The sequence below is a fragment of the Ornithodoros turicata genome, chromosome 3, assembly GCF_037126465.1.
Source record: "Ornithodoros turicata isolate Travis chromosome 3, ASM3712646v1, whole genome shotgun sequence".
Classification (NCBI taxonomy): domain Eukaryota; kingdom Metazoa; phylum Arthropoda; class Arachnida; order Ixodida; family Argasidae; genus Ornithodoros; species Ornithodoros turicata.
In genome coordinates this window covers 5,303,514-5,330,808 of record NC_088203.1, presented here as the reverse complement: position 1 = coordinate 5,330,808, position 27,295 = coordinate 5,303,514, and the positions used below count along the sequence as shown (strand labels likewise).

Below are 27,295 nucleotides of genomic sequence, written 5' to 3'. Positions count from 1 at the left end.
ACAGGTTCTGTGTTCGCGTCTTTCTGCTAGGTAACGGCGCCAGACACAACGACTGAAGCTATAGATATACCCAGATAAGGTATTGGTATAGACCTGGAACGATTTTTCAAGGAGGCTGCTCTGCAAGAAAAAAAAAAAAAAAGATGTCCCTTCAGCGGGAAGCATTTGCGTAACCGGAGTAGACAAAGGTCTGGACATCGGTGTCTTTTTTGCAGCAGAACTGTCTGTAATACTGTACAATTCAGGTTGTCTTACAAGAAAAACTGCCTGTCGCATTCGAGAGAGGTGTTGTATAACTCCACATTAAATCATTAAAGGGACTGTCGTTAAACTGTCACTAAAGGGACTGTCGTTTTACAACCGACGCATATTTGTGAAGTAGTTTCTCCGCAATTTGGTGTAATGCAAGGCAAGAGCAGACGCCGGATGTTGAGAGCATGCCGGAATTCCCTCTCTTGAAATCGGAGAAAACGTCAAACGGACAAGGCCAATCAGGGAGCGCGCCCTTTGGCGACAGACAGGCGCGCGTGCACGCGTCTGCGAGTCGCGATAAGTACTTTTCTGTGGATATCACCTATACCACCTACAAGAAATGGAGCTGCAGGCGACATATGAAGTCACCACATAGCTCCAGCAAACATCCAGTTAAAAGAAGAAGAAGAAGTACATGATCGGCTTGTGGAATGTCAATAGACCTTGTATCGCCAACTGTAGGATGGGACAAGTGTTAGCTTGCCCACATCACGCTTCAAAAATAGACCACAAAACAGCAAAACAAGGTCAATAGACCTTGTATCGCCAACTGTAGGATGGGACAAGCGTTAGCTTGCCCACATCACGCTTCAAAAATAGACCGCAAAATAGGAACCGCCTGAGATCCCTCAGAAGCCTTCATTGGGATCGCAAGCGCCACCTGTGGCACGCAAGGGCTTATGGGAACGTACGTCGACTTATATGGGAACGAACTTATACGTCGACTTTCGCTTTCCAGTGTTCCTGGCATTGCCCGAAGATCGCAGCATCGTAACGCCGTCCGTGCTCGCGTGCAATGAGCGGCGTTACGACGCTGCGATCTTCAGGCGATGCCAGCAACGCGCCGACATGTCGCGTGGAACACTGTGTTACGTTCCTGGCTGTACGTACACGTCCGACACTATCCGAGTAATAGACGATTTGAAAAAGATGCTCGCGCCACCAAGCGCGCCGCGCAAAGCAGCATGGGAACTTTGAGGGACACTGCTCTGTCGTCTGCTACGGTTATGGTGTATCTCGGCTGACGCCGCTGCTACGCACACCGGGAATGTTGTTGTTCTTCTTCTACCTCCGCCTCTGGTCGTCTCGTAATGCTGTAAGGCGCTGTAAGTTCCCATGAGCCCATGAGCCCTTGCGTGCCACAGGTGGCGCTTGCTTTTCTAAAAAGGTCATGCAACAGGTGTAACAGGTGGCGCTTGCTTTTCTAAAAAGGTCAACCTTTTTAGAAAAGCAAGCGCCACCTGTGGCACGCAAGGGCTCATGGGCTCATGGGAACTTACAGCGCCTTACAGCATTACGAGACGACCAGAGGCGGAGGTAGAAGAAGAACAACAACATTCCCGGTGTGCGTAGCAGCGGCGTCAGCCGAGATACACCATAACCGTAGCAGACGACAGAGCAGTGTCCCTCAAAGTTCCCATGCTGCTTTGCGCGGCGCGCTTGGTGGCGCGAGCATCTTTTTCAAATCGTCTATTACTCGGATAGTGTCGGACGTGTACGTACAGCCAGGAACGTAACACAGTGTTCCACGCGACATGTCGGCGCGTTGCTGGCATCGCCTGAAGATCGCAGCGTCGTAACGCCGCTCATTGCACGCGAGCACGGACGGCGTTACGATGCTGCGATCTTCGGGCAATGCCAGGAACACTGGAAAGCGAAAGTCGACGTATTTACCGAGGACTTTTCAATTAGCGTATCGCAGTGCGAACGCGATGCACAGACGAGCTCGGAGGAACCTGCGCTGCGCTCCCATTTGCGCGCCTGGCCTAAACGTCATTGTGATGTCATCATCACTGGGGCTTTCTTAGCTGCAGAGAGATGGCAGTGCGAATCTTTAAAACTCGTTCATCTAATCATCCCAGCAGCACGGCATCTTTCTTACCCAATATTGGTTCCGCATTGCACCCGCGCACTGCCGACATTCAGCCGATACTGGGCCAACATATGCTGTGCTGAACAAGAGAGAACTGATGTTCTGAGGCTGGGACAACATAGAAGGGACAAACACATACAAGGATATGACGTAGATATGCGCCGATATGACGTAGATGATTTGTACAGTACAAAACGAACTTTGGTTGCCTAGATACGTCACAGGCGCTGCATGCGCGAGTCGTTAACTCCGGCGAGGGCAGCTGGTTTGAAGGTGTTACAGCCCTCAGAGTACAAGACGTATTTAATGCAGTCGATGAAAAGAAAAATACCACGGATATCTTCCCTTTCTTTTATATATACTGTATTCACCTCAAAAATACATACGGAATCGTTAGATACTCGTACAACCGATACCAGGATAATCTCGAAAGCAAGCTCCTTTTGTCGCAACGGCGCGTATCGCTTCGTATCTCTCTCCGTTCATTCACGCTTTCCTCATTCATTATCAGTGTCTACTTCATCCGAGTTAAAAATCATTATCCATCTATACACCCCTTAACGACCTCAGATCTTATCCACTCACCGTGGGAAAACACCGCGGCAGCACACCTGCGGCGAATTCGGCCTCGAAAACGCCAACTGATATGTCTGGATTACAAATTCTTCCATATACCTTATACCTGTGTCATTTACAAGGCCATAATCACTGTATAGAATACCACACGATCACATTACGAAGTACACAGATTAGAATGTATAAGATATATAATGAAAAGCTGCGTTTTTGGAATGCAGCCAGAAGGACTATAACGACTTCTGGAAACGCGATGTCGTTTCCTACTTGCCGCAGAGGTCGTCCACATACTGCTCATGCATGTTGTCCGTGCGTTTTTGTTAATTTTGCGAGAATTAATGGTTTTAATTTTTTTTCTTTCACTTTGGATGACTCCATTAGACGTTCTGTGTGACGTTTAGCTGTGCAACACGACATCGTGATCCGTTGTTTGCTGAAGCAAACACCTCAGGATGCGTATATATAGTCAGACCGTATACCGTATATAGTGAAATAGTCTAATCACCGGCAGACTAAACAACACCTTCCAAGACATGAAAATCGTGCGGACTCGCAGCATCAAATGTCTCTATACGCGTCTAGCTTTTTCGAGATATCAGCTTGACGCCTGATCAGAATTCCCCCCCCCCCCCAAGTTAACTAAAGTTAATGCGCAGCGAGCAGTTCGAAGCAGAACGGCGGTGTATGCACAGCATTACACACAGCCCACCGGACAGCCAAATTATGCATTTAAATAAAAACAAAACAGGACGGTTAGGATTGCGTATAAGGCGAATTTCAGCGGTAGAGCTGTTTGTGTGTGGATGTTGACACTTTATCATTGCTGATATATGGAAAACTACTTTAGAGTGACGAGTACTGCCTTGCGATCTGTGAAGTGAGTGCTGATGTATGTATATAGAGCAGAGATTAGCGGGACCAAAAAAATTACTAAAATCGTGACAGGAAGCGCCGAAAAAATCGGGACACTTTCGGGACAACGTACCCATCTCAGAGTCACTCGTGTCAAAATAGCTTTTATTAGCTTTAGGTTATTTTAACTTGTTCTGCACCACCAACACCGAAACCGTGGGTCTTGTGATACAGTCACGGCGACTTCCCGAGACCTTCCCGTTAACAGCGCGCTAACGTTGTAAAAAAAAAAAAAAAAATGTTGACTCCGAAATACCCAGCGAATGCAACCTGCTGCATCCCGTCTGTCCCAATGTTCAACACACCTTGTCAGGGGAAGTATTTACATGAACTACTTGTACTGGAACTTTGACTTTCACCTTCGTGTCGCGCGATGCGACATGACCATCCGCTTGCATTGTGAAACCACCCACCCTAGCGAACGGACGAGGCGCTTGCAGACGATACGCCGCTGTCAAGCACACACCTATAATAACCACCCTACCTCCCGGCGAATCACCACTGGTGCATAAAATCAATTTACGAGCGGTCGTTGAGGGTTACGCAATTAATTAACGACCTCGCACCATTAAGAGATGCAGAACGCCGTTAAAAAGGCAGACGACGCGCTGCCCAAAGCAGACGAAAAAAAAAGGCCATCTGGGGCAAACGTAAACACGAAACAGCGCTTTCGCTCGTCGTCTGCAATCTAGGCGGCACGTTTTTATAGCGAGGCGTAAATTGGTGAAAGCTGTATCTGGCTGCGGTTGACGGTCCTGTGTTGGCAACACTTATGAAGCAGTTTTACGTCATCTTCGAACGTTCAGGGGTGCTGGATGACTTCTGCGTTTATATGCGCTGCCAGGGGCAGATGAGAACGGAATTAGAAAAACGTATCTGGATTCAATGAAGACACTGTAATATAAATAATAAAGCAAGTAATACAAGCACGCCTGATAATAGCAGACGAGACAAAGACAGGGAAAACGACATTACTTAGGTTAGGTTCAAAATAAAGGAATGCTAAATGTTGCCGTTGTTCTGTGGAACACCGCTAAGTTTAGAGCGGAAACCAATAGTGTTGCAGAAGTGGTGCAGAAGTTATGTGGCGTGCGCTTCCAATCTTGGATGGACAGGGAGAGGGCACTGCCTCCATAACTTATTTGCTCTCCCCCATTTTTCCCTCTCTCTCTTAGCGTTTCTTCTAACCTCTCTTCTTACAATCGGCGTGAACATGCAGGTTGTATTACCCACGTTTATCGCGAAAAAGGGTCAGCCCATAAACATATGCTCGGTGTCGAGACGAATCGCAACTCGCACCCAGTCCAACACAGATCTTCCATCGCACAGCAACAACTCTTGCGGGCTATACTGAGCTCCTATAATCCTCCCCATTCGCGAGAAACACCCTCGAACATTCTGCATGCGACTGCACACTGGCGTATATAGGCACCTTCTTTAGTTTCCACAGCAGAGGTCGCATTGATACGCAATCACACCGCGGAACACCTGCCGCCATACATAATGCGTATACAGACCTCTTCAGAAGCTTCCTCCGCTTGTCTTAAAGCCGCATTCGCCCACGCAGGTCAAACCGTTTGCTTCCTGCTGCGCACCTGGCTGATGCCAAATCCTGAGGGAAACGGGTGCGCCTCCGTACATATATATATATACAACTGCATGCAGGCTGTCGGAATGTTGTTTCGGTTTCGTTTTAGTATTCCGTTTCGTTTCTGCATTAGGTTGTCGAGGAGAACGACCATTTATTTTGCGAGTTCCGTCGGACGCGCCTAATCCCGCGTTTAAATTTTGGACTACATCTCTGTTGCTTTGCATATCCTGTTAGAAAGAGGTTGTAGAAAAGGGATGGGATGCTATGCTCGCGGAGTTCATGACATTCGGAACTGAGAGCGGGGCCACAGATGATCATGAGAAAACTGATGTTCTGAGGCTGGAACAACATAGAAAGGACAAATACATACAAGGCCTCAATTTGCCTAAGAAGTGAACGATGGAAGACGGAAGTCACTGAAAAGGTTAGCCAGCTGTAGAACTCGAACCTACATCTTCTGGATTACCAGTCCTTGAAAGTCGCTGGGAAGGTGTGTTAGCTTAGCTCAATTGGTACAGCCCTGGACAGGTAATCCAGAAGATGTGGGTTCGAGTCCAACAGCTGGCTAACCTTTTCAGTGACTTCTATCTTTCATCGTTTCACTGATGGAGTTTTTACTGGAAGTTACGCGCACGTAACAGAGAGCTTGTTTAAAATGAAACAGACGTGAACATATCGGGGGAGGACCCTTAATGCCGGTACAGTGAACCCTCGTTATTATGACCATGGTCGTTCCCGAAAATTTTGGTCATAATGCGGAATTGTCATACTAACGGGGGGATTTGCAGAGGTTTCACTGCATTGTTCCCCAGGAGTATGGTCGTAAAGCGCGTATGTCAGATTATCGGGGGTCATATTAACGAGGGTTCACTGTATATGTTTTTCGGACTAGGCTTTCATGAGTTTTCAACTGCGCTTTTGTTTGATTTGTATTCATGTATCGTATTTTGCCATGCATTTCATGTGTATACCGCGCATAATATCATTTGTCAATTGTTACGTACCTATGTATAAATTCGGGATAAAAATCCTTCCAGGAGCAAGGCTTCTCCGCGGCTCTGTATTCCAAGGCACGGTCCAAGGCAGATCTCGTTGCCAAAGTTGCTCTCGCCTTAAAAAGAAGAGTATGCTCAGTGTTCAACGTGAGCAAAAACAAAGCACAATTCGGTTGTACCAAAAGTTACATGTAAAAAATTTGCACGAAGAGCGCTGACACAGCCGAGCCTATACCAGTTATCACCCACAGCACCTAAGCAACCTTGTGTACCGTCCCACCAAGCTGCTAGAGTCCACGATCTGTTTCAAATGCGCATCCTCAGGATCAGTTTGATTTCAACGTTCCCACACCTTTTGTGAGCTCCAGTTCTGCCCTTCTTTCTATGGCACCTGACGCGTACATTGTCATCATTTATTTCTCGTTGTTGTGGTTTTGATATCATGGACAGAGATCAGCTGACAGCAGTAGCGAATGAACGAATTTTCACGCCCGATCACTACTCATCAACAGCGAATGATTCCAAACAGGTTCTTCTTTTTCTTTCTTCTTTTCCTTTTCTTTTCATTTCTTCTCCTTTCCTTTTCCTTTGCTTTCTTCTTCTCCTTTTCTTCCCATTTTCTTTTCTTATTTTTCCTTTCTTCCCCTTTTCTCCGTCTTTCTTCCCATTTCCTTTTCTTATTTTTCTTTTCGTCCCCTTTTCTTTCCTTCCCCTTCCCTTGCCTTTTCTTTTGTTTGGAATAGCAAGCCGACCCTCGTCTGGCTGACCTTTCCATTCTTTTTCTTAATAAACATATCCCCCCCCCCCCCCAACAGGTTCATGATGAGTTCAGCTGGTTCGATCCTGCACTGAACCGCGAAATATTTTTTTTTAATTTCGAACCGGCCCCCTTTTGAGAGGACAGAGCTCCAACCCTTCGCCGAATTCATTCCGTCAACTCCCCCTATAATTCACGGACGAGCGTTTCGGGGACTTTTACCTTATCGTGCCAACTGGCAAAAGGCTGCTCCCGTTTACTGCATCCTATATACGCTTATCATAAAAAGCCCGCAATGTAGAGTCCGAAGCGGCGCCTTTTGATGGTTCCCAGCTATATTATCTTGGCCGACTGCGTCTCTCGCGTTGTCGGGGCCCTTCTTTGCAAAGGCTCGCCGGCGGTCTCTTGCAAGTGAAGCGATAAGGTTGTGTGAAACCACGGAAGCAAACACAGCTCGAGTGCAGGTAGCCGGCTTCTTCCGGAAAGACTTCAAAAAAGACGCGCCGCGGAGGAGAACGCGACGCTGGCTTCGATGACGTGGAGGACGTGTGATGTCATTTGGGAGGACGGATACGCGATGAGAAAGCGAAGACGTCATGTGCGGGTTTTATATTGTATAGGAACAAAAAGTTCATAAAGATGGAAGAATCCCATAGATCAAGTTTAACGCGCTCATTAAAATGGTTCCGATTATCTTGCGTTATCTTCGCCCAGACTATTGACTCTCTGATCTCTATAGTGACGTATCGAGGAACCGTACTAGCTTACATGAGGGTTGTGGTAGTAGTACGGGGTAGTTGCTTCAGAAACGACAGAGTTTCAACGGTAACATCCTTTCATCAACTTTGCATTTGCTTGCCGAGTGTGCTAACGTTGGTTGTCGAAGTGGGCTTCGTGCGAAGACAGGTTCATAGCTATGAGTGTTCCCACAAGAGGGATCATTGGTCCTACTCGTATATAGACCCGCTTGTTTACTCAAGCTCAAAAGATGCAGCCTGAAATAGTAGTATATGTATCAGTAATGCAGTGTTCAGAATGAACTTATCTATAAATAACGCAGAGAGTAAGCCGTTGGGTACAGAGGACAGCAGTGGAATTAAAGTAATGCATTTCAGCTGCGAACAATGACATATAGAAGTACACCATATAGCGTTGTAAGTAAGGAGTGAGATAGACGTAACGGACTGTGTGAATAGAAGTAACTCCAGTGAGGGGTAAGAGGCGAGATTGAAGTAAACGCACCGCGGGGAGAACATGGAATGGGACGGAGCGATTGACATAGAAGTAACACTATGATGTGAAAGGAAAGAAATAAAGGTAACGAAACGGGTGTAAGAATATAGTAATGGGGTGCGAGATGGAATAAAGGGTGAGTAACTATAGGGTGACGGACTGAGACAGCAGAGCGTGAGAGGGAAGTAACGCAATAGCAGTAACGCAAAAGAGAAAACGACGAAGAAGGGGGAGGGGGATATAGGTTTATTTCGGAAAGGTCAGCCTGACCGAAGGTCGGCTTGCTATTCCTAAATCAAAATATGTCACAAATATGAAGTAAAAACAAATATAAGATGATGAGGGTGGCGTGATGTGTAGATGACATGAAAGGTCAACTCATAATTTGTTCATGAGGTCTGTCGTGTGGACGAAGAAGGGGCGAATGAGTGTTTTCTTGTAACATTTAAGACCAACCCTATACACTCAGAACACAGAAGGTGAGAATGAGTGGTGATTGGGTGATATGAACAGCTTGCAGCTTTTGGCTTCACAGTTGTGGGCATCGTCAGGACTATATACAGCTGGAAGATGAGAGGTTGTATAGTGTGAATGAGGCAATTAAACATAGAAGGACAAACACAACACGAGCCTCACAACATTCAGTCGCGTACTTCAATTGAATGGTGATTAGTTGAAGAAAAGGAACCGGCAGTGCACTGTAAACTGAAAAACACCCTTATGGGTGTAAATCGCTTGTCCTATAATTGACTCCTCTTTTTACACCGTATGGTCTGGAACACCCTTTTTAGAGGGTGTATCCCGTGTAAAACGCCCTTTGAAAGGGTGCTTTTCCTTGTAAATGCCGTCTTTTGCACCCTTTATACACCTTTTTAGGAGGGTGTTTAACGATCTGACACCCTCCAAAAAGGGTGTTTATAGGGTGCAAAAGAGGGCCTTTTCAAAGAAAAGCGCCCTTTGCAGGGGTGATTTACACGGAATACACCTTCTAAAAAGGGTGTTCCAGTCCATATACGGTGTAAAAATAGGTGTCAGTTATAGGACAAGCCATTTACACTCATAAGGGTGTTTTCCAGTTTACAGTGTGGCAACGCTACCAGTTGTAAGAGGTAATGTGTTGAAGGCGAGTGCGTGACCCCGGTGCTCCCTCGTGTCCTGGTACGTTGAAGCTATGGTAGGTAGTATGGTGTAATTGGCAGCTTCTCTGACCGGCAATCGAAGGGTGTGGGTTGGAATCCCACTGGTGGTGCCTTTTCTTCAACCGCCATCATTCGATGGAAGAGATTATGACAAGAGGCGATTATAGGATCGATACCCTGACCGCAACTGCAAGTGTATACATCTCAGCCATTTCAAGCTACGAAAGGTCCACCCAAAGACTGGCGCATCTTGCAGGTCTTAAAGAAAGCGTTACGAACGAAGCTCTCATGCACCTCTCGGAGACTGTAATACCCGGGGTGTACACCCCTTCTAAGTAACATTTCCTAGGGTATGAAGACAAGACACGAAGGGACTTGGTGTCTCTTGTCTTCCTGCCCATACTAAAGGAAGTGTCCAGATGGGGTCTTCTCAGCAGTCCCTCATGTTCCAACTGCGGCGCCGAGGAGAATAGTGACCATGTCCTACGAGAGTGTGTCATAGCAAAGACTCTGTGGACACTCATGTGTCGCCGCTTTTCCATTCGGTATCGGCCTATGCAACAGACGAGGACAAGGTTCGAACAGCTAATCATGATAATGACAGCTTTTACGGTTTGGAAATTTCGCTGCACAGCCGTAGCTCAGAATAGAAGAAACCGCCTGATGCACCCTAGACTCTCCATGGTGACTCAACTGGTGACAGACTACTTAGAACACAGACTGTTTTTGTTGGGTGAGCAGGAGTTTTTGCGACAGTGGTCCTGCCGCCACGTTGCTCTTCACAACGGACGTGTACGACTAACGGGGCTCATCTATACATAGTGTACTTCTCTTAGTTAGGCAACCATAGGTTAATGCACTTATAGTACGTACCTTGCATTTTTTGTATACTGGAACTGGAGAAGGTAAATGACATCGTTTTGTTTCTGGGGGATGGCGGCCGTGTGGCACACTGGTCTGAGATTTTTCGGCAGTCAGGCTTTGAGATATTTTGAATTCGTAGACGGGTGAAATAAATATTCTATTCAACCTACATGTTCATTACACCAGCTCACTTGCCTCGCTCGCTTCTTTGCTCAACGGTGGTGTTGATAGCAGCATCTTGCCGTTGTTTGATGACCTTACAGCTGTGGGCATCGTGATGACTGCTAGAGTCACTAAATAAGCTTCGCTTCAGAGTATCGACACTGCATGAGGTCCAAGGGAGAGCTGGAGCGCCATCTTGTTTCCGCACCGCACCGGTACCACCCCGAGTTCAGGATCAAAGACGGCCTAACATAATGATCCCTGTGCGATAGAGAAGCGTATGTGATTGTTGTGTGATAATCCATGTATTGTCAAGCACAGCGTCCCGAGGATGTCAAGGTGAGCTCAAGACTGTCAACCTTGATGAGCTGCTTGCAAACGAAAGGAACATTTCACCCGTGCACGATAGATGGCATTTCTTGCGTGCGTGTGCGGGTGCACTCTAAGAAAAAAAGGAGTACTTTTACTCCTTTTGGGGAGTAATTGCATTGCCACAAAAAATAGTCCCTTTCGGGAGTAAGTGCACGGGAGTAAATGAATGTCACAGAGTGAAGACCGCATTTCACGCACTGTTGTAAGAGTCCCAGGTACATAATTGATGCGCGTGCATGAAAATACTTTGAAGCAAACCGTCAACGGTGATATATCGAGTGATATAAAATCTTGCGCCATATAATAGGGCACAATTTGCGAAGAAAGATGCGCTAACTGTTTCTTACTCTGTGTGGCTGGAAAATTGCTACGTTGTCTGAGTTATACAGCTTTATGTCGTTCAAATTGACCAAGGGCACATATTTAAGTAGACTGTTGCATTTAGGAGACCATTCGCGAAGTTTAGTGACAATTTGCAGTCCTGGGGAGTAAATGTCGGGACTAAATGTCGGGTTAGGGGACTAAAATGGGGAGTAATTGCAGACTAGGGGAGTAGAAGTTGCAATTACTCCCCGTTTTACTCCTTTTTTTCTTAGAGTGTGGGTAGCGTCAGAGTAGCGTGGCGCGGGAACAAGATGGCTCCTGCTCGCTCTTGGAACTCAGTGTCGATACTCTGAAGCGTAGCTTATTTAGGGACTCTAATGATGATGATGATGATGATGATGATATCCCTTAGCGTGCCGTTCTTGGAGCCTATACTAGGTGCTTTTTGGCGCGTAGCAGCAGTCCCTTAGGATGCGCTCAACAGCCTCAGGCTTGCATTTGGCGGTACCTACGCCTATACACTAAAAACATAGCTTCACCACAAAGCACGTTCATGCCAACCACTGCGAAGTATGATATACGCTATCACTAACTATAGTAATTAGAGGAATTGTACAGTAATTGGCAGTTAAATAAATTGACAAGAAATGCAAAGTGCCACAAAACGGCGTAGCCTCCTATATTTTCAACGAACAGAATTAGATCGGTATCAATCGGAGTGAGAGCCGGCGTCCCTGCGTCTGCGAATGCAGCACGCGACAAGTCGCGATGACGCGAAAGAAAGTGTCTAGTTTCACAGCACATCTTTTAACGCGACATGCTCGTCACAGTGAACGGAAAACAACTTTTGGAATCCCTCTTCAGAGCCGCCGTATAATAACGTGACAATCCCTCTTGAGTCGATCAAGCTTCGTATAGTCGTCCCCGCCTTGAAGGCCACCGAGAGGCCCCCGCAGGAAGTCGCGTGTACGACAACCGCTCTCTGTCCGCGTCCGATAGTCATGTTGACAGAGTTTGCAGCTTTGACACTAATCTTGGGGGAAAGTCAAAAGCGCCGCACTTCGCTTCAAAGGGCGGCGTTGACAAAGTGCCGCCAAAGAAAAGGGGGGCGCCACTAGTCGGAAATAAGTAACGAGGGTGTCATAAAACAACTACGGTATTGTTGCGGGTCTATAGACAGTCACGTGAGCGTGATATTTGTGGGATAATATCCGAGATGTATAGGGGTCGGCGGTGGTATTGCTATATATGGTTGCGAATATGGTGTGATGGACTATAAAAGTTTGACCGGAGCAATGATTCCTTGTACGTGTATACGTGTGCGCGTATAATATAACGGTACGGGGAATAAAACAATAAGGATGTTTGGAAGAGTTGTATATGTTTCAAACGGATCTGCGAGGGAATAGGACACCGTGACTCAATCCGTATACACGGTATATTCCGTGGTTAGGAGTTATAAGTGAGTTTAGTTTTACGAGCTTTATTAGTGATTTAACAAATATGCGAGTGTTACCGATTTTATGTAGTGGTACCCTACATCTGGTTAGGATATTTAATATAACCGAGTAAACTTGTGTAGTACAAGTTCAATACAGTTCCAGTATCTATTCACACACACCCGAAGCTTGCCTCGAAGTTATGACTTTCCTCATGAATTCTGGAAGATGTAGTCGGAGTCAAAAATTGACATTTTCTCTCCTTTTTTTTTTTTTTTTCAAGTGCTCATTAAAACGCTCATTTTCTGTATCTTGCTTGGGTTCAATTTTTTCGAAGCATATAAAGTTAATATTTCACATTTTGACTTTCTGAATTTTGAATTCTGCGCACGTCACGAAAGTGCTTTAAAGGTACCGTAAAGCAGCAGACGGACGGGGTTTGTTGTCGGCGTTGTCTAACAGTTTGTTTTTCGTAAACCCAGCACAAGTTATAAGTAAAACTGCGGTAAAATATGGTGCCTGAATACTAGCTCCCTCTGTGTAGGGTGAAGACAACTGCGTCGTCTGCTACGAATTTCCGCCATCTTGACTCCCACGTACAGCTCGCGATGCGCTCACAATAGTGTAACGACACGCTTAGCTACACACTACATTTTGAAGTTGACTACGTACATAGCGGAGGAGGTTTAAAAAAGTGTGTGAAATCAGAACACGGCATCCATCCATGCATGCATGCTTGCATGGGGAGGGTGGGCTTCAAAATGGCGCCTTTGCGGCGTTCGCTTCTGCAAAGGGTGACTCCACCCTACACCGCTGACGGGGAAACTTCTAGGTGCGACGTCTGGTGGGAAATAATCTCCAATTTGTCAAGCAACAGCGATCTATATTCCCGACTGGCTTGCTACGGCTTGCTTCCTGACGGCTACGTAGCCGACCCGTAGTCGACTTCTTTTCTTTGAGACATTTGCGGTCGAGCGACACGCTGTTGGTGGCGACTTGTACACAGTGTGGCCCGTAATTTTCAATTTTAACTTTCAGAAAAGCTATGAGCTTTGGATGAAAATTGTGACGTATGCGTACTGATGGCTCGGGGTATGGAATAGATTTCTGAGCTCCACTGCTTTACACCTGACGAAGCGACTTGTATAGCACGTCATCAGATTGCTGGCCTCCTCGACAAGGTTGGAATTCGCAACCTCGGGATCAGTAAGAAGCGATATGGGAATTATAGGACAAGTAATAATGCTCGACAGTCTCCTGAACTTTCTTCTTCTCGTTTATTGCGTTCTCAAAACAGAACCTCACCCCACTGTCAACACATAGTGTTTCATTGACCTGCTGGCCAAGGATGGAGTGGACACACCTCTCAAAAAAATCCTGGATCCGTCCCTGTTCTCACTCCACACACACACTCATAACCAACTGTCATTCAGGATGGCATCCTTTTCATTCCTGAATTCTTGAAAATGGCAATTTGAATATAAGTTATCTGTCACAAAAAAGGCGTACGACATGCCTCATTCGGCACAATGATTGGCGCAGGATGTTGGGGTGTGGTCAAGTTCTCTTTAGACGCTTTCAGACATATGTCGGTATACAGTTCCCTTAGAAGTCGACCCAGGACGCACATTCCCCCGGGGCGTCAGTCGTGACGTTGTTACCACCTCTGTGAGGCCGACATCGGCGAGCCCTTTCATCATCACCACCACCACCTTTTTTAGAGTATACATGCAGTTTTCCACGCCATTCAAAACGCAATACTGTGAGTTCTCGTTAATATGACCCCCGATAATCTGACATACGCGGTTTACGACCATATTCCTGGCCCTGGGGAACAATGCTGTGAAACCTCTGCAAATCCCTCCCCCCCCCCCCCCCGTTAATATGACAATTCCGCATTATGACCAAAATTTTCGGGAACAACCATGGTCATAATAACGAGGCTTCACTGCACATGCTTTCTATCGTACTGAATTGCGAATATGTATTTTACTCCCATTAAATGCCTGTTCCGACATATAGCTGCGCGCTAATATAGCGCTACAAAGCAGCACGCAAAAACAGCGCTCACTGTTATCGGACGGTTCACACTTGCAAAGCGGCGCAAGCGCTATAATTTAGTGGAAGTTATCGTTTCCGGTCTCTCCCATCATGACGCCTCCAGAGTTCGACAGCGTTGGACGGAAACATTCGATCAACTGACTGAACCCCTTATCAAGAAGGACAATAAGAAAAATTATCAGACATTTTGGATGACCCACTCGCCGGTTCCAATGCTGTCGCCATGCCGTGAAATGCGGAAGCAGCTCCACGACTTCCGCGACGTCACCACTGAAGGGCCTCCTCATTGGCCAACACGAATCTAGTGCTAATATTAGCGCTGAAAAAGTTGACTGGATCTCAACTCCGGCAAGCGCTAATTTTTAGCGTTTTCGAGCACTGCGAGGAGGAAAGTATCGCTCTATTTTGTAGCGCTATATATCAAATCGCTATATGTCGGAACAGACCTTTACTCATAGCTTACTTCCACTTACAAGTACAAACAACAACTACTACATGAATGACGAATGACGTTGGGATAAGGTGATTCACCGCAACAATTGCGGTACCACACCTCAGTGCGTGAGGATTCATGAGCGGGATGACGACGAAAAAGATAACGCGCCTACACACTCGCACGCACACATGACACACGCAAAGGAGATATCACACACACGCGGGTGCGTCGTCGTAACTGAAGGGGATAGTAGTTCATCCGGTCGGCCACCGGAGATGTATAGTGCTGCGAAGATCACATCTCCGCATTCATGGCAAAAGCTCTGAGGCCAGAGGAGTTCAAGCAGGGTGGTATAGACGTCAAGAACAGATAGAATGAGTGCACGCATTAACGGTGCTGCACAGGGTTAGAACAAGGACCCAAGATTGCGGCAAGGCTGAGTCGTTTGTACGGGTCAGTTGGGACTGGAGCATTGCTCTCTCCGAACTGTATACAGTGAACTCTCGTTATTATGACCATGGTCGTTCCCGAAAATTTGGGTCATACAGTGAACCCTCGTTAATATGACCCCTGATAATCTGACATACCCGCTTTGCGACCACACTCCTGGGGAACAATGCAGTGAAACCTCTGCAAATCCCCCCGTTAGTATGACAATTCCGCGTTATGACCCAAATTTTCGGGAACGACCATGGTCATAATAACGAGAGTTCACTGTAACGCGGAATTGTCATACTAACGGGGGGATTTGCAGAGGTTTCACTGCATTGTTCCCCAGGAGTGTGGTCGTAATGCGCGTATGTCAGATTATCGGGAGTCATATTAACGACGGTTCACTGTAGTATAGAGGACAGTCGATGAGGACATGTTGAACGGCAGTTGGAACAGGAGCTGGTTGAAGCATGCCCTAGTCTGGGTCTGAACTGCGGGGTGAAAGCCACATTGAGGCGAAGTCGATGCAGAAGGGAGGAGAGACAGCGGGGCAAACGGCCTGGGAGAGAAAACGACAAAGTTGGATCTACTAGGATCTACGGCGTACTACGAGGACCTATCCGTAATGTCACGGCGATATCCTTTCGCCGCCCATTGGCTAAATACAACAAACACAATTACTTCTACCACACTTTTGTATGAGTCACTTAACATTGCCGGTAACTGCTCGATATTAATGAGTTTTAGTTTTCTTCGGTGCGACACCATAGCGGCTGCCGGAAGCGGGCGAGTTCACTGTTTCGGAGGGGTGGAACGGTGCTCTCTTAGCGACACACAGTGGTAGTTCCGGTGTCGCTTGGGTGTGCCTGGGAGGGGAAGCTACCGCTGTGTGTCGCTAACATCGCACCCTTCCACCCCTCCGAAACGGTGAACTGCACCCAAGAAAAAGTACATCGCTCCATCGTGTTCCGTAAACTTTTGTCCCAACCTATACGATGGACTATTCTCCGTCCTATAATTTCTTGCGCTTCCGTCCCATCAGAGTGGCCGTATGTGCGTATCGTTCGCCGCGCAACCCAAGAGCGTCATCTTTTCCACACTGTTACAGTAGTCTGCTCTTATCTTATGAGCGGTCTCATAGAAATGGACCGCATCGCAAGATTAGAGTAAAGAAGGCCGCCGGCTTCCGGAAGCCTGGGATCGCGCGGACTTGCCACGCGACAGAGGCTGAATTATCACGCTTAATCGAGGCAGCTCAAGGCGGTTGGCGTCTCGTGTACGAGCCGTACTTTCATAAACAGAGCTCCAGATATACAAGTCGAAGACGTGGCTCCTCGGTGAACAATACTTAGTACATCGTACGCGGTCGTCTTTGCGTACATAAGGGTTAGCGTGGCGGTTCTGCGCAATGCGCAAAACTCTGTTTACGTATTGCGCGTGCGCAGAACTACCAACGTAATCCCTTGCGTATACGCAACGGCGATTGCGTACGATTGTACCGACTGTGTATTCACACGAGCGACATGCTCACGGAATATTCCGGTGGAAGAAAGAGCGAAAACATCTGCTCACAGAGACGAGAGGTTCCGTCCCGTGTTATGTTGATTATTCGCACGGTGGGAGAATATCGGGAGTGGCGTTACTGCGCACTTAGCAGACGACACTTAGCAGACGACACCGTCAGCGTCTTTCCTGTCGTCTGCTACGGAATATCTTGTGGCTGTCTCGCAGGATGTTCCCCACGGTTATCAGTGTACGTGAGCACTATGGACGTTGAGCGCTCGCGCTCAGAAAGCTATGACGTTTTTCGCGTCTTCCGCTTACACGGTGGACACTACACCACGGTAAATAATAATAATTACGGTAATACGCGGTAAAACTCTCTAATAACCCCGGCTTTTGCGCGCTACGCTACACGATATGCGGATCACAAAATACGCCTCATGTTAAGCAACACTGTCGTTTACTTTTGCTTGTACTACATTCCTTAACAATAAATAGTCTCTCGGGGGTTTACTAAACTTCAACACTAAGAAGACCAGCCTGTCTCAACAAACTGGTCCATACTTTTTTTTTTTTTTTTTCACTGAATGCTCTGTGTGGGTCGAAGCTTTAAAAAAAAAGAAAAATGAAAAAGAAAGAAACGCCATACGATCGGCCCAAGTAGCTCTGCATTCGCGGCTGGAATCCTAGCAGACTTCTGTTGAGATTTCGCCGCGTGACCGATAGCTTCCATGCAAGCCTGCTCTTCATCTCGAAAAGAAATCCAAACCGCGCATCGAGTCATCCGACACTTCCGTCATAAATTTGCGGCCCTCCGTCTCGACTTTCGCGCAGAAAGCTGTAACACAAATCTCCGCCTAGTATACTTCACGCACAAAGATGGTGCAGCAGCTCGCACGGCGTCTGTCCCCCGGAGTGGGGCCTCAAAAACCACGCATGAATGTGCGTGTGTGTGTGTATCCCTCTTCTTGCATGTCACGTGGTCCGCAATCGTGCTTGGCAAGTGCAGGTGGCGAATAACTGTAGCGCTTTTGCACGTCTTCTGTTTCTTTATGTCTTGTTGTGGTATATATAACGGAATGTGGTGGTGGAAGACAGCGTTCGTGGAGAGGCAACTGGATCGGTGGAAACGTTCTCGATGTTGCCTTTTTTTTTTTGCTGATGAGAAGGAAGTTTGTTTATCAATCTACAAATACTTTTTTACTTTTTCTTATTTTGAGCGTCAGCGCTTCCGGTGGCGGTGTTGTTCGAAATTCGCCGCGTCTGGTTTCCGTCAAACTCACTTCGCTGATCATCATCGAAATAATAATAATAATAACTTTATTTCTGTTTGGGTACCCAGAAACAACCACTAGGGTCTACTGATTGGTGCACCACAAAAGGTTATACATGAGAACAAAGAAAATCAAATATACAAAAAGTCAACAAGGTTAACAGTGATACAAACGAAGTTAAATAGAAACAATGGCACTAATACTATTAAGAAACTCACGAGAAGGAGCGAAAATGTCAATATCATGATGTTGTAACGCGGAGTTTGTAAGATTAGTTGTAGACGTTTGATTGGATGAAGCTTTGCAAAAGAGTGAGGATAAAAAAATCAAGATGAGACCTCAGAGAACATGAGGGCCCATCTTCCAACGGTACATCATACACGCACAGTACCTACTTCAAATACATATTTCGAACAGCACACCATCAAGTTGTCGTATTAACCAAAACGCATTAACCAAAACACCAAACACAGTTTTACCAAAACACATTTTACAAAAACACAGTGAACAGTCGACGCACGCACGTGCTCACGGGTAAAAAAACTCAGTTCAACTTCCGCGTTTACGTATGGCCAGACCGAAGCAGGTTCAGGTCAATCCAAACCAGAAAACAAAAAATGCTATACATATAACTCGCCGAAGAACCTACGCAAATGCGTAAGCTGCAATAAATAGCGATCCGTTATCTACTTTTCACAACGAAATCTATCACCACAAAGCCTCCGACCCTTTAGTGGCTCGTTTACAACTTCACAGAACCCTCCCACACGTGAGAGAGAGAGCGGTGACATTTTTCATTTCGAGCACGCGCTTCGACAACCGTCCAGCTGGTCGAGATCACGCGGGTCACCTCGCGAACGGACAACGCATCGTCTGTATACTCTAATCTTATCTGGAAGCGATCCAGGTAAAAGTAGTATTCAAGAACGCGCTGCACGTAGTCGCAAACAACGTGGAATAATCAGATAAGTTCGCCGTCGCATTCGCGCCACGCAGGACGGAGTCAGACGCATGAAGTCTCAAGAGTGGCAGGAGTTTCGGACTGGAGGAATGCTTGAAATGCAGCGCACCCTAGCATTCGGAGTGGGTGGCCGAGTGTAAAGATGGGGGTGTTGGTTTCGGAAAGAATGGGTCCTATTCATCGGTTGGTTAATTAGCGATGGCGCACGAATGCCAGCGATTGATGTCTACAGTTTGCGTTCGTCGCGTCTGGTGTGCAGGGGTATACTGTGGTTGAGGACAGTTCGCCTCGCGACATCTGTGCTAAGCTAATTTTGGAAGCGTTCAAAGCTTCTGGGACATTGTACGACGGTGGTGGGCGTGACAGAGACGGCGAAGTTGTGGGTGGTCGCCACGCGGAACGGACAGAGAACCTTTCGTCGATAGTCGAACCAGTATTGTTGTTACATATCCGACAATTTCCCGCAATATTGCCTTAAAGTTGATAAGAGAGACTGAAGCAGGACGGTCCCAAATGCAGACGTCCGCGACGAAAACTGTACTGCGCATATCTTGGCTTATATTATTGCTTTGCTCAACTGTAGCACAGAACACAGGACCTTAAGTGTTATCGTGGACACGCACCACGACTTGCCTCCATTGCCAAAAACTGTGAGCTGTTAAGCCGGAATCTTGCATCCGTAAACACACCGAACAAGGTCGTTTACCCTTTCAATGCTACCGGTCAACCAATTGGTATGAAGATCATAATTAGTAGCTATAACTGTAATAAATCACGTTAATTTCCTTTTTAAGATGACATCGCAATGAAGTTATCACGGCAACAGTCAAATGCTGTATGTCCGGTCATACCGACATATCCACGTCTTACGTCAGCCACTTCAGCCGCAATCTTGCATGCACAGCAGATCATACTTAGCAAAAGAAGAAAGAGAACAAAAAACCCTCATAAACCACCCGTCATCATCATTAATCTTCAGGCAGATCTAAACACCACCGCATATAATGAAGAGCAACACATTCCAATGTTACAACCATGCTCTGCAACACAAACTCTTCCACACTCTCCGCTGCATAAAAGGGATCACATGCACGCTATATAGCCCGAGCCATCTGCAGGAGGCTCGAAGCTATGAATGCCGAGGTCTTGTAATGCCGCTCAAACTAGTAGCTGCAAAAAAGGAAAAAAAAAAAAACTGAATTCTTCTCGTGTTGCCCTATAGAAGAAGAATGTAAGCAAGCCGTAAATTAAGACCAAGCTTCGGCGTTTGAAACAGAAACGAAGAGAGAGCGAAAAAAAAAAAAAATATATATATATATCGAGGCATGGGATGCATGCAAGTGTGTATTACAAGCTTCATAAACGCCGAGATGTGTAGAAAGGATATACTTTGATATTTTCTATTTAAATATTTTTCGGCGGAAGGGAAGAACAGCGGAGTGTACGTGACGAGCCGTGTGTAATCCGTGTTATCCCGCGAAGAAAGCCCGTTGTATTATATGCACGGACTCTATGGGCCTTGCCCGGCCGCTGCGTGGATGCAGCGCTACATGTAACTTCGATGCCAGAGTTTGAAGCGGGTTACAGCGGGTTGCAGGGCCGTTCCGATTTGCGGGGAGGGGGGTGGAGGGGTGGGGGCGTGCGTCTTCGCCAGAGGGGGCGTCAGACGGCACGGGTCCAAGGAGCTCGTAACGCTACAAATAAAAAAAATAAAAAAAGAGGGAGAACAGTAGCCGAGATATTTTTTACTGCGACACTCAGAATAGATATTATCCTCATTCACTTTCCATCATGTCACTTTTTCTTTTTGTTTTTTCAGTTAGAATTTGTTTCTGCAGAGCTCTGAAGCGTGGAACGCTTATTGCAACAGGACACTCTTTTTTTATCCTGCGTAATATCCCATGTTAGCGCCGCGATGCAACTGTGGCTATATGAAAGGCGTATATAGGTGGGCATATGGAGAGAGACGAGAGGAGGAAGGCGTGGGGGATAGGGGGGATAGTTTGCGTCCTGGGCCGACTTCAAAAGGAACTGTGCCGACATTCGCGCCCGGAAACCCTGCCGGAAAACGCGGGGAAAATCTCAAACAGCACACCTTCTACCTGCTCTGACATACCGCTGCTCAGAATAAATTACCAATCATATATATGAAAGCTAAAGATGGGGGGGGGGGGGGGGGGCGGGGTATATGTTTAATGCAAAGAGAGAGAGAAAAAAACAGAGAAGGGAAAGGTTATCCATGATGTAGGCTTGCTATTCTCCAAAAACTAGCAAACAAACAAAGGAAGCTAAAAGCAGCAGAGAGACAGAAAATTATGAAAAATACAAAAAAATAAATAAAGATTGGGAGCACATAGGTACGCTTCAGTTTTCATTTATGACTATATCAGTGTGGGATCTTTACACACGGTGCTTCTAGGGCGCAGGGGATTTTCCAACTCCTAGCTTTTCTTCGATATCGGCACAGTTATACAGGTTACGACTCAAGACGCATTCCCTGATTCCTCAACTTACGAATTCCTCCACCTCAACCCTGTCAAAGAACCTACCCCGTATCAATCCATACTCCATCCTTGTCCCGTATACGGCCAATTCTATGCAACGAGTCTCTATATACTTCTAAACGCCACAGGAAGAAAAACACGGGTCACCTAAAAACACTTAGCGGGCGTCCAAAGGTCCCTGGAGGCAACGCAAGGAAATCCAGTTACCCAACAGTCCATCCGTCGGAACGGCTGTCCCTCAGGACTCGCCTTCCAGTTCTTCCCGGCCGTTTTGTCTTCCTTACAAATGACGTCGTAATGTGATCAGTGTCCGTACGTGCAGCCATGCGCGATGCCGCTGCTTAAAATCCGATTACCGGAGGGGCCAATGAGACTCCGCCTGCTGCAGAGAGAAAGTCCGGTCTAACGGCTTTCTCTCCTATTATGGTATCGCTTCTTGCGCGTGCCACGCTGATTACAGTCGGCCATGTCTGGAATGAGGCTGATTGGGAAGGACCTGGTATACCGATAATTGCTCCGGTTCTTCGAGGATGCTCGTTTCGAATAAGAGAATGTTTCTGGTTTCGTATATAATACCGTCGGTACACTGGTCAAAGCAGAAGCGCAGATGAAAATAGCTTTGAACATAAAAAGTAAAATGCGAGCGAGCTGGTTGACGTTGGCAACACGTCCCTGAGCTGGTATGGGGTGGGGGTGGGAAGACACACAGACAAAACACAAAACGACGCCCGTTACAGATGGCAACTGCCGGGAGTGGAGATGGAAAATTTCCGGAAATTTTGAATCGCTAAAAAAAAAAAAAAGTTTTTTTTTTCAAAAAATTTGAGAAAATGGAAACAAACGCGGTTACTGCTGAGTCGAAGCATTGCCGGCCAAGCCACAGCATACAATGAGCTAGAAACTTTAGTAGTGTTCACCCTCAGGGCATAAATGCAGAGCAGAGCATCCCATGAGACTGCTGACTACTCAGCGATAGGTAATTGGAACAACCCGTCCACTCCGACCAGAACTCCGACATTTTGGGAACGCGATGGCGATCGCTTGGAGCGGCCAGACGGAGCTCTAAGTTGGTGGTTGTTGGTGGATTAGAGACACCTATAGGGCACTGTTGGCGGGTTGGAACGCATCGAAGGCACGAAAATTTACATTTTTGAATTTTGTCGCCTGGAAATTTTGGGCTATTTTTCCGAAGACTAGGAAAAAAGCGAAAAAACGGGGTTTTTCCCAAAAATTTCCGTTTCTTTTTTTTTTTTTTCTGGGCTTCGCATCTCTAACCAGGAGCATGGCCAAGTGGAGCATCAGTGCATTGGTTGTAGTTCCACGATTATGCTAAAAGATAAAGAAGGTGTCGCGTTCGAATCCTTCTATCTGATGTGCTGCGTTTGGTTTTTCGGTCGTTCCATTGGGGAATATCGGCACCGTTGCCCAGAGTGCGTGTTATCCCGCCCTCTCCCCTATACTCCTTTCCTGCTGTCTCCCATTCCCGTTTCTTATCCCCTCATAGCCACAATAATTGCTTGCTTCGCGGTGTTAACGCAGAAGCAAAAATGATGAGTCACGTCGCAGTGTGAGTAAAGCAACGGTAAGCGACAGGCAGCAAAGTTAATTATTCTTCCCCAAAATGGCCGTTCCTCGCTGTCTGTAGTCTGAAGCGAGGTTTCAGCGTAGCTTTCTCTTTGGTTTTATACGTATAAGTTTAAGTGCTGTACGCATTATTACTCAACGTATTTTGTTGCGGAGTATATATTACTAAAGTACTGGGTGCTATACGACCTCCTGTGCAAGAGCAGAACGAAGGATGCTAGCGGTACTACGCGGTGCGTCTGTCAAAACATGGATACTTCAAAAGTGGTTCAAAAGCATATGAGAAGTATTTTTGGGGAGTGGGGGGTGGGGGGTGGGGGGTGGGTGGGGTGAGAATTTATGTTAGGAGTAGCAGAACAAGTCGGGAGACGACTTCAATTTCTCCTGTCTTTTTTTTTCGTTACAAACAAACAAAAGTGCTTTGTGTTCTTCTGAGTGCTTCAATAATAGTGAAGTGGAGAAGAAAAAAGAAAGAATGAAACAACAACACAGTCCTAAAACAAAACAAGCATCGAATTCAACAGTTCCTCCAGGGTTGGCCTCACCAGACCGGGAGGTGAGGGGGGGTTTGAATCCTCGCACCGGCTGTGCCTGTTTGGGGTTTTCCGAAGTCGGTCCAGGACGCATATTAAGCCCCTGTCCCCCATCACTCCTTCGTGCTGTCCTCTCTCCATCTGTCCACGTCATGTACGCCGCTCATATAGCCACAGCTCCTTCGCGGCGCAAACTCAGAATCAAAAAGTTGGACTGACTATAAACACCGTCGCACCTAAATTTGAAATTACGGGTGAGCGCTGCGATTGTAAGGCGAGATTATCGTCATCCTTGTACGCACATATACTCAGGTTTTAGCATGACGTTTTTGCGAGCCTATATACCTTCATCGCGGCAGCGTATATCCCACAACCTAGGGGGCGCTACTGCAGCTGACGTCACCCCGCAAACCGCAGTCAGCTGTAAAACCGCGGGCACCTCCCTTCCTCATTAAACACCTTCCGCCCACGCGAACCCACACGCCACTGAGCACACAGAAAAGAAATTGAGAAGGAAATACAGAAAAAAAACCCTTCTTTCGCTGTATAAGCGCACAGTCTGTACACAACGCCCTCTACGCGCAACAAAAGAATACGTATAGCTCGTGAGCGGAATAAGGTAATTCCACTTACGCGTAGCGCCACCTCTCTTAAAAGTGTCTGGAAATGAAAACACTGCTGCGCACCTCCCAGTTGTGGCACGAGTGAAAGGTGTGGTTTTTGCAGCTTTAGAAAGCTGAAAAAAAGTGCCGCTATATTGTATCCCTATCTGGCGCAAGAGGGCGTTCCTTGTAAACTGCGCAGGGTTTCCAGACTGCATAGGAGGTCCCGCTTCTGGTGTTGCCTGGGCGCGTCGCCGCTGTCTAGTTACGCGACTACGTAATCTTGGTCACGTGATTCTGTCGTTAGTACAAGAGTTTGTCGTAAGGGGGTGGAACTTTCGTTTGCCCTTAAGATGGCACGTTGCAAGCGACAAACCACTACAAACCCATATATAATTTGTGTGGTGTACCTATAACGTTGTATTAGGTGAGGCAATTCATGGTTGCATAATTGAAAGGAAAAAAAAATACGATACGTAATGTGCCAAGCCTCCATAGGTAGTTGTCCTGCTTGATGACAAGACACACATAACGACCCAAGCTATTGCGCCAAAATATCGCAGCTGGCCGAGAAACATTCCATGCTCACCTCCCGTAATATCACGTAAAAGATATATTTTAGCGGTACTGTAACCTTGAGGTCACAAAGGAAGGGGCATCGTTTTAGGAGTAGCCGGTCTCACATCTGCATATTTATCACTTACCACCATCATCATCACCACCACCAGACCTAATTGTCCACCTGTCTCAACACCATCACGGATAAAGAACAAAGTGAAAACGAAGAACGTGGAGAAAATGCGGCGAATCATTTTTCAAACGAGAGTGCTCCACATCGAGTAATGCAGACGACCGAAGCGGACGGCGCAAATGCAGACGACGCAGAAGCAGACGACGCAAATGCAGACGACGCAGAAACAGAAACAAGCGAACGACAGGTCATCCATAATGAAGCAGAAGTCTCTCGGAGAGAGACAAACGGAACCTGTGCCCATTCCGGACAAGAACGCTGACAGCGTGTCGAAAACACGATCGCTCGTATTGCAGACGACACCAATTTACGTCGGTCACACAAGGGCCTCATTTACAGGAGGGGGCCACTCGAAAAATTAATGGGGGGAATAGTCAGAACGGACGACAGGGAATAATAAGTGTACCAACTGCAGCTGCGGGACTTACTTCGTTTCGGGTTGGTGAAAGTTGCATGGAAGACATTTGTTGGCCGGAAGGGAGATTCTATCAGTAATTTGGTGGAATAGCAAGTAAGAGACGATGTAGCGGTAACCGCGACCTCTATGTGTCTGGGCATAGGGCAAGTTTGCTAGAAGCCACCGAGTCCACAGAACAGTATTGCTTTTTTAAATCAACTTATCTATATGGCCTTGTCTGGTTTTGCCTATGTCGCGTTGATTCATAGCACTGTTTGTTAGTGGACCGTTATTTCAGCAAAGTAACCGTAAGTCTTCGTACACTCTGTCTTCAATGGCCTCCCAGAGTGCCTCGATTATATTTCAGAAAATATAGTCTTATGCCTTCACGAAACTGGGATTGAAAACTGGAATATCCCGACGCGGGACTTCTTTTTCGCAGTAGTTTATATTAAACGGGAGAAACAGCAGCACCGATTATGTCAAGCTTACGTTGAAATCGCTTCGCGTTTATCATTCAAGTTCACCCCGCTCTCACGGGGACCAATTTTCTAGCATCCACGTGTTTGCTTAACGTAACTATTGAGTTTCAGCAGATCGGAAGCGCTCTACGAGAAAGATACGATAAAAGAATCATCATTGTTCCCCTTCTCCACACATTAAGTCCACTGTGTCACCGAACACAACCTCCATAAAACCCCTTCATTAGCTTCACATGACTGCCTCTGCCACCGCCGCCAGACAGCATTCACCCACTGCTTCCCTCCGCAAAGAAATACAGTAAGCACTATAGGCCCAAAAACTGCGGCGCCGACCGCCTCATTTAAAAATCGCGACCTCAAGCTCCAGACGCACATTCCGAGGGGCTCTGTATCGCGTCTCATCCATCTCTGTAACGCCATTCCTCAAGCAGTCCCGTTAGTCAAGACCTCACAAACGCCGCGCGGTGTCCGGATGGTCTCGTGCTCCCAAATTCACCACCTCTTCAAGTCTTCCTTACGAGCTATACACATTCCTGCAGACACACACACACACAAAAATCCATAACACCACCCACCCATCCAGGGCACAAAAAAAAAAAGAAAAAAAAAAGGAACGAAAACGCGGGGACGGGTGTAAGAGAACACCACCGAAAATCCACCACCACAAAGTCTCCGCGTTCCACTTTATAATTTACGATCGTCAACGCGGCCAAGGAACCACAACGTCAAAAGCCGAAACAAAAAACAATGGAATATGAAAGATGGCTCAAAACGAAAGTTGGGCCTGTTTAATTGTAACCCCTGACGCGTCCCCCCCCCCCCACCTCCCCCACCCCCAAGATCGAGTTTCGGTTCTGATGGGGGCGGGAGTGTCTCGAAGACATGGCTTCTGCTGTGGTTGTTGTGCAGCGTCCAGAAGATCGAGTCCCCTCTGGAGGGAACGCAAGGTACATACATGAGGTCTGAGTGGCCCCGCTTGTTCTCGTGCATGGAGGATTTGGTGTGGGTGTTGCTGCAAATATAGAGGGGGCGATAAATTATTTTGGGTTTCAGCAAAAGGACGCGTTCACCGAGGTTATCGGGCGGCACGACACTTGGTTTATGGGTTTTCGCCGATGATAAGGTTACTGCTCGTCTTGGGAGAGGTCTCGCTGACGTTTTATGGCTGGTTGCGTTAATGGCTGCTACTAGGAGAAGGTTTTTGCGCAGTTAAGACTATATACTGCTCTTTTTCGTTTTCCGGAGTATATATATATATAGAGCCACGATGGTGGCTTGTAACGTAG

At 46.9% G+C, this 27,295-nt stretch overlaps 2 protein-coding genes across 3 annotated transcripts in view; one reads left to right on the top strand and one right to left on the bottom strand.

Moving 5' to 3' along the window:
- LOC135387882 (uncharacterized) overlaps positions 1 to 27,295 on the bottom strand; it is a 268,730-nt gene that overhangs the window by 188,666 nt on the left and 52,769 nt on the right. The window contains exon 2 of one of the 2 annotated variants that reach the window (XM_064617076.1): positions 6,209 to 6,315. The exons of the other annotated variant lie outside the window; for it this stretch is intronic. Within the exon in view, the coding sequence (XP_064473146.1) occupies positions 6,209 to 6,315 (107 nt within the window). The remainder of the gene's footprint in view (positions 1 to 6,208; positions 6,316 to 27,295) is intronic. 2 annotated transcript variants of the gene reach the window in all.
- The window catches only part of LOC135387878 (protein sister of odd and bowel-like), a 90,537-nt gene that overhangs the window by 12,058 nt on the left and 51,184 nt on the right, over positions 1 to 27,295 (top strand). The gene's annotated exons all lie outside the window — the stretch shown is intronic.